At 43.0% G+C, this 13,274-nt stretch overlaps 2 protein-coding genes across 2 annotated transcripts in view; both read left to right on the plus strand.

Annotated features, from left to right (window-relative positions):
- Nucleotides 1–13,274, plus strand: part of LOC126243928 (putative inorganic phosphate cotransporter) — a 246,450-nt gene that overhangs the window by 227,837 nt on the left and 5,339 nt on the right. The window lies entirely within an intron of this gene.
- LOC126232848 (putative inorganic phosphate cotransporter) overlaps nucleotides 1–13,274 on the plus strand; it is a 112,170-nt gene that overhangs the window by 53,285 nt on the left and 45,611 nt on the right. Inside the window, exon 8 of the mRNA XM_049942826.1 lies at nucleotides 5,479–5,723. Within this exon, the coding sequence (XP_049798783.1) occupies nucleotides 5,479–5,723 (245 nt within the window). The remainder of the gene's footprint in view (nucleotides 1–5,478; nucleotides 5,724–13,274) is intronic.

Raw genomic sequence — 13,274 nt, forward strand, 5'->3', positions numbered from 1 at the left:
ATGGTCACTCTTTCAACTGGGCTGAGATTACCCTTAAAACTGTCTCTTATCTACTCAATCGTCAGATTGCTAGAATAAAAGGTGATCTCGACAGAAATACCAGTGTAGTAGAGGCTCATGTTGAAGATCTCGGAGGTTACTCACCACACGCAGAGGTGTCGGTTCATGAGGTGGCATGAACCAAAATCCACATCCCGTGTCTCCGCAGCTCGTGGTTGTGCGGTAGCGTTCTCGCTTTCCGCGGCCGGGTTTCCGGATTCGATTCCCGGCGGGGTCAGGGATTTTCTCTGCCTCGTGAGGACTGGGTGTTGTGTGATGTCCTTAGGTTAGTTAGGTTTAAGTAGTTCTAAGTTCTCGGGGACTGATGACCATAGAAGTTAAGTCCCATAGTGCTCAGGGCCATTTTGAGCCACATCCTGTGCTTTTTTGCAGTATTTGTAAATAATTTGCGTTATTCATATTTAATGGCTGTATAATATATCTGATTAATTCTTCAGTTGCAGTATTTGTCTATGGAAAGGGAGTCATGTGGTAACTGCTGGGGTAGTTGTCTGAGTTATTGGTCTACATGTGGTGTACTACACTCATACACAGAACACCTTGAATAACTGTAGATTGGACGTTCATACAGGATTACCGTTTCAGCCACCTCTGTGAGCATGTGTCCTATTGCCCAGTAGGGTTAGCATCCGCCATAGGCTCTGATAACTTGTTCTGTGCATCATGGCACCGACCCCTATAAGGTGCATATACATCCAGTGCTATAGCCATCCATGTTGCATTTGGGTCACAGCACTGCACCTACAATTTCACCATATTCCACAGATTTTCGATTGAGCTGGCGGTCCAGGGCAAAAGGCTGACATCCTGTGACACCAAGAGGGCGCGAGTTCGTGCAGCAGCATGCTGTAACACATCGTGTTACTGAAAAATGGCATCTCGGGTGTTGTGCAGAAAGGGTATGGCTATGGGTCGCAGGATGTCTTTCAAGTATGTCTCACTGGTCACAGTATGCACTACGTGTGATTTGTGGTTGTACAAATAGCACCGCACACCGTAAGGGCTTGAGTTGATGCTGTGTGTCTTGGGGGAATGCAGTCACTATCAAACCTTTCCCCTGTCTGCGGCGAACAAAAATACGGCCATCGTATTCAAACAAACATAACCTGTATTCGTCCAAAAACACTATCTGATGCCATTCCTGTCTTCAGTGCCGTCGTTACATACACCAATGTCGTCTAGCATGTTTCTGCACATTCGTCAGAGGTAGGCGGAGAAATGAACGAATCACACGTACCCGAAGCCGTAATAAACGGCGACGGACTGTCCCCCTGATAGTGTACGATGTGTTCCACTGTTGCACCAGAGCCGAGGAGGACGCAGATCTGTCCCACAATGCCATTCGCATGAGGTGTCGATCATCTCAGAGGTTGGTGTGGGTGGTATGTCCTGACCCATCTCATCATGTTCTGCAGCCTTCCGTGAATCATTCTGCACACACCCGTTGCACTGCCGAAACACTTCGTACCACACGATCAGCAACTTCCCAGATGGGTATGCCACATTCTCTCACGCCAATAATGCATCCTCTTTCAAATTCACTGATTTGACGGTACGGTTCGCGCATTCGTCTGCAGCGCATCCTACATGTCTCTTCAAGGCACATTGATCCATTACCTTCGTTTTATAGCGACAACTAGAGCCGTAGGCACAATTTACCGATAGGTGCTGATGGCCGCGATCTTGATGTTGAACCTAAACCCGCGGGACGACACTGTTCAAATACTATTCATTTCTGCAGAGCGTACTAATGTACATGTCTAGTGAATATGTAAGTCCTGTCTCTAGGCGTTCAAGGTGTTTCGTTTTTTCTGAACGAGTGTGTAGTGTCTGAGTTTTCTATGAGAAATGCAGTGAGCACCTTTGCAGTCTTCATGACACTTACCATAAAACTGCCTGAGACTTCCCTATCACTGGTTTCCGCGTAACGAGAATTCTCAGTCACTATGAGATGTGCAGTGGAGGCTCTGAATCAAAATGTGCTTGGCGGCTACTTGTCAAATGTGGTGGGTCCAAACACTGACACGAGTAGTAATAGACTCAGTTCCAAGTCGGGCCCGTCCGGGGCATCGCGCCATGACTAGAACCTGTGGTTAAGTTAGGCATAGGTCGGTAAAACTAGTGACCCTGAGGGTGCCTGCGCTCGACAGTGAGTAGGCCTGACCAACTGTGGACTCAGCCTTCCACAGGCTACGGATTCAGTCACGTTGGCCACAGTACAGATACCGAAGCTGAGTGATCACCTCCATGACGCCCGTCATCATCGGCACTCGTGCGTGTTGTTCTAAAAGCACAATCAACAGTCTGAGCCCCAAGGAATGAGATTAGTTTTTCTGAGCCCTGACCTACCGTTCGTGGTGGGACTAGATAAGTGGAGTCATTTCATACTGATACTATCAGAAGCAACAAATACGGGCTATCTATTGTATGACAGTCAGATGACTCATAGCTGACTTTTTGATGATTAAGTGAGACTCCCTAAGGGGATGCAGTTGAATGTCAGAAAGGATACTTGTCTTGCTTGCAAAACAAAGTACGAGTACCTGAAGTGTCTGTATGTCCTTCAGGGCCAAGTGTACAAGATGTCTATCTTCACGGTCGCTGGAGTCCTTTCATACTGATACTATCAGAAGCAACAAATACGGGCTATCTACTGTATGGCAGTCAGCTGACTCATAGCTGACTTTTTGATGATTAAGTGAGACTCCCTAAGGGGATGCAGTTGAATGTCAGAAAGGATACTTGTCTTGCTTGCAAAACAAAGTACGAGTACCTGAAGTGTCTGTATGTCCTTCAGGGCCAAGTGTACAAGATGTCTATCTTCACGGTCGCTGGAGTCCTTTCATACTGATACTATCAGAAGCAACAAATACGGGCTATCTACTGTATGGCAGTCAACTGACTCATAGCTGACTTTTTGATGATTAAGTGAGACTCCCTAAGGGGATGCAGTTGAATGTCAGAAAGGATACTTGTCTTGCTTGCAAAACAAAGTACGAGTACCTGAAGTGTCTGTATGTCCTTCAGGGCCAAGTGTACAAGATGTCTATCTTCACGGTCACTGGAGTCCTTTCATACTGATACTATCAGAAGCAACAAATACGGGCTATCTACTGTATGGCAGTCAGCTGACTCATAGCTGACTTTTTGATGATGAAGTGCCATTCCCTAAGGGGATGCAGTTGAATGTCTGAAAGGATACTTGTCTTGCTTGCAAAACAAAGTACGAGTACCTGAAGTGTCTGTATGTCCTTCAGGGCCAAGTGTACAAGATGTCTATCTTCACGGTCACTGGAGTCCTTTCATACTGATACTATCAGAAGCAACAAATACGGGCTATCTACTGTATGGCAGTCAGCTGACTCATAGCTGACTTTTTGATGATGAAGTGCCATTCCCTAAGGGGATGCAGTTGAATGTCTGAAAGGATACTTGTCTTGCTTGCAAAACGAAGTACGAGTACCTGATGTGTCTGTATGTCCTTCAGGGCCAAGTGTACAAGATGTCTGTCTTCACGGTCGCTGGTTGCGTGGGGTCGCTGAGATCCTGCATGACACTGAGCATGGTCCACCTGAATCCATCACATCCACTTTTGCATGACAATCGCAGCATCGCAACAACACGACAAGCAATATCGCAGAACGATAAACCGATTTTACGCTAATTCCGACATGAGCCATGTTCTCGTAAACGACCAACATGTAAATGGAGTTAGAAACCTGCTACGTAATCGCTCCTTATTTGCAGGGTGTAGATGATGTTATTCCTACCTACTTCACGCAGTTGCGCTGAAACGTTATCATTTGCACATCCAAGCACGCAGTATGCTTTCTGTACATTTTAAATATGATGTGCGCCTTCTCCATGATGCTGCAGTTGTAATTCCCAGTGGGTACACGCAAATCAGTGGTTCACAGCATTGTACTGGAAGGATAGTGTAAATAGGGTAACTCGATGTTTTTATTCGATACTTCAGATTTGGAACGGATTATAGAACCACATAAAGCAACGGATGCTTTAGACTGCCATAAGCAATTTTTTACAGTTTTCTGCAGTTTCTATTGTTGTTGGACATGAGGTTGTCTTTTGCGCAGCTTTTGTAAATATGTATTGTTATACTCATTTAAGTGCTGTACAATATATTAAAGCTCTTTGGAATATATTGTTAATTCTTTAGGTACAGAATTTTATTGTGAGTAAAATGATACATAATTTTAGAGTTATTAATGTAACATTCTGACAGCTAACCCATACTTCGTCGATCATGCACCATCTTGCACCTTGAAACAGATTTCCTTTTACCATGGAATATGCAGTACTTGCAAATGAACTGAACATTTTTAATACCTTAAGAATTTTACCTGTCTTGAAAATGGAAATTGGTTATGGTTTCCAATAGCTTCTATTTCAAAATTTACCTACTTTTAAGCTATATCTCGTATTTGGTAATACTCAAACTTGATTTGATTTAATTGAGTGATTATTGGTGTGTAGCGGAGTAATAATGCAACAGATAGAGTATTAAATGCAGAACTGAATAAATTTTCTCGAGTGTTGTGCTTTTAAAATTCCACCGAATATTTGTTCATAGCCATGTAGTACCTTGGAACATATTTTCACATTTGGAAAAACCTTAATTTTCCGAGGTAATTTTTGTAATTTCAGAAAAAAGACTGGAGAAGGTACAAAGTGAATGCTTTCTTTTGAAATTGAATAAGAAAACATAATAAACTTCTATTATAGGGTTGACTAGAAGCAAAGGTCAGAAATGTGACCCACAGTAGAACATACTCCCCTTTGAATTCGTTTTATGTGAGATGTTATGAATTTGCTGTAAACAAAAATGTGAAATAAAGTTTAAAACATTGACACCTCCAAATGTAGAGGTTGATGACACAAGTAAAACAATAAAAATAATAAGTGAATTATTTAAAAACATCAACAGGTGATTCAAGATAATGCTCAATAAATATAGTGTTCGAATCTCAAATAGAGCCGGCCGCGGTGGTCGAGCGGTTCTAGGCGCTCAGTCCGGAACCGCGCCGCTGCTACAGGTTCGAATCCTGCCTCGGGCATGGATGTGTGTGATGTCCTTAGCTTAGTTAGTTTTAAGTTGTTCTAAGTCTAGGGGACTGATGACCTCAGATGTAAAGTCCCATAGTGCTCAGAGCCGTTTGAGCCATTTTTTTTTAATCTCAAATAGAAACAGCTCCAATTTTCCAATATCCGTGAAATATTGTATTGTATTATTTCACCGACAAGGAAGTCAGCACTAACGTAAATCAAGAACTCTACTTCGAGAAGTTACATCTCATATAAATCACTTATTGCTTTCCGTAAGAGCCATCGCTTATTTCTTTAGTAAGGTCACATTTATCTTTTCTGAAATTGGAAAATAGTATTCGGTCTATGTTCCAGGTCACTGGTTTCCAGCCGCGGCTTTGGTAGCCCTCAGCTTCATCCCAGTGGAAGACCCAACGGCAGCTGTGATCTTGCTGATTGTCGCCATCGGTTTCAATGGCCTCACCGTCATGGGTCAGATGATGAACCTTATCGACATCGCACCGAACTTCTCTGGCCTGCTGATGGGTATTACTGACTGTATCGGGACACTGACGTCCATCGCTGCACCACTTTATGTGGGGGCTATAGTCAAGGAGAACGTAAGTACAATGGGCTTCATAGAGTAAAATTCAATTTCGACTCCATTTCGGAATCAGTTTCTCAGTTCAAATATTTTTAACCCTATAATCGACAATATAGTTCACGAGCAACACCTCTTTCCATCAGTTATTGTAGGAGCGCTAAGAGTCCCAACGTATTTAAAATGACATTGTACTATCAGTCATCCATTAGCTTGGCACAGTTGGCAGCAGCTCTCTTCTTCGTAGTGCGGCATATCATCACAAGATGGCAATTATACGGCAGGTTGCAAGAGAACTGAGAGGTTTGTAGGTAAAGTATGTAGGTAAAGTATTATTTTACGCAATGCTAGCATTTAACTGCATACAGACAACATCATACATATTTTTAAAACAAATAAGAAGAAACTTATATGAGGTCTTAAAAAGGTGTCACATATTCCAACATCTACGTAGATACTCTGCAAGCCACCATATGATGCGTGGCAGAGGGTACCCTGTACCACTACTTGTCATTTCCTTTCCTGCATTACTCGCAAACAGCGAGAGAAAGAGGACTATCTATATGCCTCCGTATGAGCCCTAATTTCTCCTATCTTATCTTCGTGGTCCTTATGCGCAATGTGTGTTGGCAGCAGTAGAATTGTTCGGCTGTCAACTTCAAATGCTGGTTCTCTAAATTTTCTCAATTGTGTTTCTCGAAAAGAACGTCGCCTTCCATCGAGGGATTCCCATTTGAGTTCCCGAACATCTAGGTAACACTTATGTTTTGTCAAACCTATCGGTAAAAAATCTAGCAGCCGACCTCTGAATCGCTTCGACGTCTTCCTTCAATCCGGCCTGATACGGATCCCAAATACTGGAGCAATACTCCAGAATAGGTCGCACCAGCGTCCTATATGTGGTCTCCTTTATCGGTGAAGCACTGTTTCCTAAAAATCTTTCAATAAACCGCAGTCGACCATTCACCTTCCCTAGCACAGGTTTCACATGCCCGTTCCATCACAAAGCGTTTTGCATCGTTATGTCCACATATTTAAACGACTTGACTGTGTCAAACCGGACACTAGTTATACCGCATCCGATAATTAAAGGTTTTATCTTCCTAATGAACCGCATTAACTTAAAATTTTCCACCTTTTGGTCTAGCTACCGTTCATCACACCAACTGATCTTATAATTTACCAGGAGTGGTCTCCTATTTCTGTTTATACCATCCAACTCGGACACACGCTCCCAGCCCAGCCATTGTATTACAATGTGTCGATAAAATACATGTACAATCGCTGTTATTCTGTTGTAAACACAACTCAGTTATGCTATTTCACGTGCTGGTTTAATATACAGGAGCCCCACGCCCTCTCTATCACATCCCGAAGGTGTTCTGTAGGATTCAGACCAGTCCATTACGCCGGCGGAAGTGGCCGTGCGGTTAAAGGCGCTGCAGTCTGGAACCGCAAGACCGCTACTGTCGCAGGTTCGAATCCTGCCTCGGGCATGGATGTTTGTGATGTCCTTAGGTTAGTTAGGTTTAACTAGTTCTAAGTTCTGGGGGACTAATGACCTCAGCAGATGAGTCCCATAGTGCTCAGAGCCATTTGAACCATTTTTTTGAATCAGTCCATTACAGGGATGTTATTGTCGTGTAAACACTCTGCCATAGGCCGTGTATTACGCACAGGTGCTCGATCATGTTGAAAGATGCAATCGCCATCCCCGAATTGCTCTTCAGCAGTGGGAAGCAAGAAGGTGCTTAAAACATCAATGTGGGCCTGTACTGTGATAGTGCCACGCAAAACAACAAGAGGTGCTAGCCCCCTCCATGAAAAATTCGACCACACCATAACACCACCGGCTCTGAATTTTACTGTTGGCACTACACACGCTGGCAAATGAAGTTCACTGGGCATTCGCCATACCTACACCCTGCAATCGGATCGCCACGTTGTGCACCGTGATTCGTCACTCCACACAACGTTTTCCACTGTTCAATCGTCCAATGTTTACACTCCTTACACCAAGCGAGGCGTCGTTTGGCATTTACCAGCGTGACGTGTGGCTTATGAGCAGCCGCTCGACCATGAAATACAAGTTTTCTCACCTCCCGCCTAACTGTCATAGTACTTGCAGTGGATCCTGATGCAGTTTGGAATTCCTGTGTGGTGGTCTGGATAGATGTCCACCTATTACACATTACGACGCTCTTCAATTGTCGGCAGTCTCTGTCAGTCAACAGACGAGGTCGGCCTGTACGCTTTTGTGCTGTACGTGTCCCTTTACGTTTACACTTCACTATCACATCGGAAACACTGGACGTAGAGATGTATAGGAGTGTGGAAATCTCGCATACGGACGTATGACACAAGGGACACCCAGTCACCTGACCACGTTCGAAGTCCATGAGTTCCGCGGAGCGCCCCATTCTGCTCCCTCACGATGTCTAATGACTGCTGAGGTCGCTGATACGGAGTGCCTGGCAGTAGGTGGGAGCACAATGCACCTAATACGAAAAACGTAAGTTTTTGGGGTGTCCGAATACTTTTGATCAGACAGCGTAGATGCAACTGCTGGTGTGGGCGATGCGTTTGCAGGCGTCTCCCAGTCGGCGCGTCCATGACTCTCTGGCAGTCGGCAACTGCAACTGCAACTGCGAGTTGGTGCCATCGGAAGGTTTTTTTCGCTGGATATGTTTAGTGAAAACATTGTGATGGCGGAAGGTTCTTGTGTACTCAAATGTTGATGCATATAAGACCTCAGACATATTTAGCTCTATGATCTACTTGTGGCAGATATTTAATTACTTGATTTGTAAAACGTTTGTGTGTGATTCTCAAACATTGAAGATATGTTTTATTGTGAAGAAGAACCATAGTAAGGTGGTGAGTGTTTTAAACAATCTGTTTGACTCTTGTAAACTGTTAAATAATTAGTGTGATATGGTGGTGCAAATGGACTATTTCCCACCATTTTTGGTCTCACAATTGTGTCAGGTCTCCTGTGCTGCCCAGATATAGTCAATATGAACACAGTATTCTGAGGACAGACGAAAACATCTGTCTGCTTGTTTAGTCACGTGTTCACACAAGCAGGAAGCAACCACTTGAGAACGACAGAGGCAAGTAGTGAGTATGGACTTTCTTGATCAAAGTAATGCCGCTGCCTGGTGTTTGGTTCAGATGCCACGAGAACTAATGTAGGTCCCTCGTCTACAGACTTGAGATTCAGGTGTTACAACAGGAAGTAGCCAAGTGAGAGAAAGCAGAAGTAAGTTTACTGGGTATTTCATATGAAAGGACACCAACTTCTGGTCCACAGCCAGTGGTATTTAGTATCGAAAACGGCATATAATATACCACACTTCATCCCATTCCTTGGTGCTTACAATTATTAGATGCTTACAAGCAGGGCCAGGGGGTGCAGATGAGAGCTCTGCCCAGGAGTTGGAGCAATGTCTGCCATAAACCAATTAAACAAAGAATATGCAAATTGAATTGAACAATATATTATTGACACTGATTTGAATTTCGTGTTGTGAAATCCTCTCTCTCAGCACAGACTTCTATTTCCTGCCAAAGTGCAGATGGGAGTGAGGAGAGGGAAAGTGAGGGAGGAGAGAGGGGGGAGGGGGTGGGGGATATCCTCATGAGAGGGAAAAGTGACTCACAACTGAACTGAATGGGGGTGAGAAAAAAATTTTCTCTTTTCCTACAAGGATAGGGGGGTAGGAGCATGAGGGGGAGAGATAGTGGGTTTTTCGGAAGGATGGATTATCCATAAGAGGTCATAAGTAATTATCATAACAATAGGTTTCTGTATGGAGTCATAAATCAATTTGCACAACAATGGGTTAAGGGGAGGGGGGAATTAATTGTCCAATTTAATTAATTGCCATATCAATTTGATTTCAAAAGTGCTCCAGAACTCTCTATATCCCACTACTTGCGTATGTACTACAACTATGTCTCTGGATAAATTAGTGGGAAGCCAATTTTATTTATTTTGGCTATGACTTCAGAGCGGTTAGTTAAGGTATAGTATGTAAACTAGTGACTAGAGATATTTATCATCAACTTGTGAGATGTTCTCTTCCATTAACTTTGAGCATTTCTTATCAAACAGACCATTCAAGAGTGGAGAATTGTGTTCCTCACGGCAGCAGGAATGTTGTTTGTGGGCAATCTGATTTTCGTTATTTTCGCTAAAGGCGAAGTTCAACCTTGGAACGACCCTAACTATTCGAGAGGAAAGAAAACAGGTGAGTACCTTGAACAGTTTCTAGTACTAGTTGTCCTACTTGAAGCTCTCTCAGATTTGTAAATGTATTCTCCGTACACAGTCAGTATCTATCATCAGCTGCCGAATCATGATGTTTAGTAACATGTATGTGTATAGCGGGTTTTACGCAGACGTGTTTACGTGCGCCAGGTACGTTTAACTTGCGCTAATGGAAGTTCACACGGGCATGAAAATTTTCAGCCCAATCACGTCCGAGTTGTCTCTTTAACTGCAGTTCAGAGAGTTACAGAACGCTTGAATAGCGAAATGAGAAGACATAATTGTATTGTTCGTAAGTGGACCGCGAAGAGAAATGAGTTGAGAGCGACTAGAATTCTAAGTAGGGAGCTGGAAAACGAAGACGAAGTTTCCTTCGAAATGCATTTTCGACGAACAGATTTAGTTCCAAACATTTATTGAGACTCGTAATTACTCCTATACAGAGAAAAGATTCTCTAATACGGGATGCTTACTAAACAGTTTTTTGCTACTACAATGTTCATAAAAAACGACTAGCAATAGAAAAGCACGGCGTTGTTGGTTTATAAACTCCTCTTGCAGGGGATCCACTCCTCACTGAATTCTTAACCTTGTTTTTCTGTCTCACGTATGCATTTCGAAAACTTCGTATTTTTACTTTTACTCCATTTTCATTAATATGTGGTAATTTTCCCTAATTCCGCTTACAGTATCTCTTAAGGCTACCTTTACTTTTACTTATTCATTCTTCAGTCTTAATATTTCTGCTTCTGAATGTAAACTAGCTTCCTATTCGGCGAACGCACTCCATCTTCTGGCCACAAGTGGCCCATCGGGACCATCCGACCGTCGTGTCATCCTCAGCTGAGGATGCGAATAGGAGGGGCATATGGTCAGCACACCACTCTCCCGGTCGTTATGATGGTTTTCTTTGACCGGAGCAGCTACTATTCGGTCGAGTAGCTCCTCAATTGGCATCACCAGGCTGAGTGCACCCCGAAAAATGGCAACAGTGCATGGCGGCTGTGTCGTTCGCTGTGTTATTCAGTGGTTTAGTATTTAACTAATTTGTAAATGAAACTGATAATCTTACTCATTACAGTGAGTAATTACTAAATAATTTTTTCTCCCAGCTAAAGATTTGGTCAAGTTGCTAAAAAACTCCAAGTTAACGTTGTGTTAAAGTGTTGTCTGTAAGTTGTGTGTCACTAAATCACAGTTCATATACCAGATTCTATACAACTATTGATTAGGATGGAAACAGTTATCTTCAGCAAAATGATCATTAAAACCACCGAATATCAGCCGGGAACAAGACTGACGTGTTTTACCTGAAACAATATTCTTCGCAACTCGTGCGTAATTAATTTCGGCTCCATACATCAGCAAGAAAAGTTTGTTATATGGATCGTACTATGAGCACTGTTTTTTAAGAACCAATCCGATTCTAATTATTTTCATTTAAATGAGTTCGGGACCATTGGTGCACATTTATTTTCACACGTTTTTATTACCTTCGGCATGTATGTTGCAGAGTTGCGTAATTTGATTTGCCGCTGAGATAATTGTTAAGATGGCGGCAGACAATCGATAGAGACTTTCTATTGTTACAGCAAATTTCCTTTTAACAGGAAAAGTATTTGAAATGCTTATTAAACTTTACTTTCATATTGTGCACTATTTAGACTAATTTTCATCAAGCAAACCTTTGACACTTTCGTAAGAAACACAGATAAAACGTGATACAAATCGCTATCATCAATGGCTGCGCTCCTTGCAGGGGGAATGAAATAATTAACACAGAGAATGCTTATTGAGAGAGGAATTAATGTTACAAATAATTATTCACTCATATTTATAATAATAATGAACTCTATTCTCAAGTAATAATTAACAAATAATTACAACCGGCCGACTGGCCGAGGGTTCTAGGCGCTACAGTCTGGAGCCGCGCGACCGCTACAGTCGCAGGTTCGAATCCTGCCTCGGGCATGGATGTGTGTGATGTCCGTAGGTTAGTTAGGTTTAACTAGATCTAAGTTCTGGGGGACTGATGACCAAAGAAGTTAAGTCCCATAGTGCTCAGAGCCATTTGAACCAACCAACTAATTACAATTTCTTAACAGACCTGAGTTTGATATGCGTCTTGCGTCGCAACCTATAAAAGCCAACCAACAAAAGGTAAAAACAAAGGAAGACAAAAATGGTTCAAATGGCTCTGAGCACTATGGGACTCAACTGCTGTGGTCTTAAGTCCCCTAGAACTTAGAACTACTTAAACCTAACTAACCTAAGGACAGCACACAGCACCCAGCCATCACGAGGCAGAGAAAATTCCTGACCCCGCCGGGAATCGAACCCGGGAACCCGGGCGTGGGAAGCGAGAACGCTACCGCACGACCACGAGATGCGGGCAAAGGAAGACAAACGCAGATCATAAAAGAAATTTACAATTATCATTGTCTTTGTATGATACACATCGATATGTCCAATTACATCATAAAATATTATATAAATAATTAATATTTATCATCGTTTTCTTTCACTGTTTTTCCATAAGTTGGATAGATAAAGTTTATAACTGTTAGAGGCATAATTTCCTCTCGTCGCAGTGTAGCTAAAATTTGCCTCTTGGATGTTACATTCGTTGTCATCACTCCATACTGTCAGATTTTCAAAGTTTTGATTTTCAGAGTTCAGCACCCTGGCCACTTCTGTTCGGACTTGCTTTCGGATTTCCGAGGTAATGTCCGCCTGCATTGTTTCCACAGCGGTAGCCAAAACTTTGAATTGGTTCTCTAGTCTATCTACTTCAGTTTGAAGGCTATTAACCTGAACTGGAATGTTTGTTAACGGTTCAATAGTGCTTTTAACTGCAAACGATCTCCTTCATTAATATGTGGTAATTTTCCCTAATTCCGCTTACAGTGTCTCCTAAGGCTAGCTTTACCTTTACTTATTCATTCTTCAGTCTTAATATTTCTGCTTTTGAAAGTAAACTAGCTTCCTATTCTGCGAATGCACCCCATCTTCAGGCCACAACTGGCCCATCGGGACCATCCGACCGCCGTGTCATCCTCAGGTGAGGATGCGAATAGGAAGGGCATGTGGTCAGCACACCACTCTCCCAGTCGTTATGAGGGTTTTCTTTGACCGGAGCAGCTACTATTCGGTCGGGTAGATCCTCATTTGGTGTCACGAGACTGAGTGCACCCCGAAAAATGGCAACAGTGCATGGCGGCCCAGATGTTCACCCATCCAAGTGCCGGCCACGCCCGACAGCGCTGCACTTTGGTGATCTGACGTGAACCTGTGTAG

This window comes from Schistocerca nitens, chromosome 1 (assembly GCF_023898315.1).
Source record: "Schistocerca nitens isolate TAMUIC-IGC-003100 chromosome 1, iqSchNite1.1, whole genome shotgun sequence".
NCBI classification, from domain to species: domain Eukaryota; kingdom Metazoa; phylum Arthropoda; class Insecta; order Orthoptera; family Acrididae; genus Schistocerca; species Schistocerca nitens.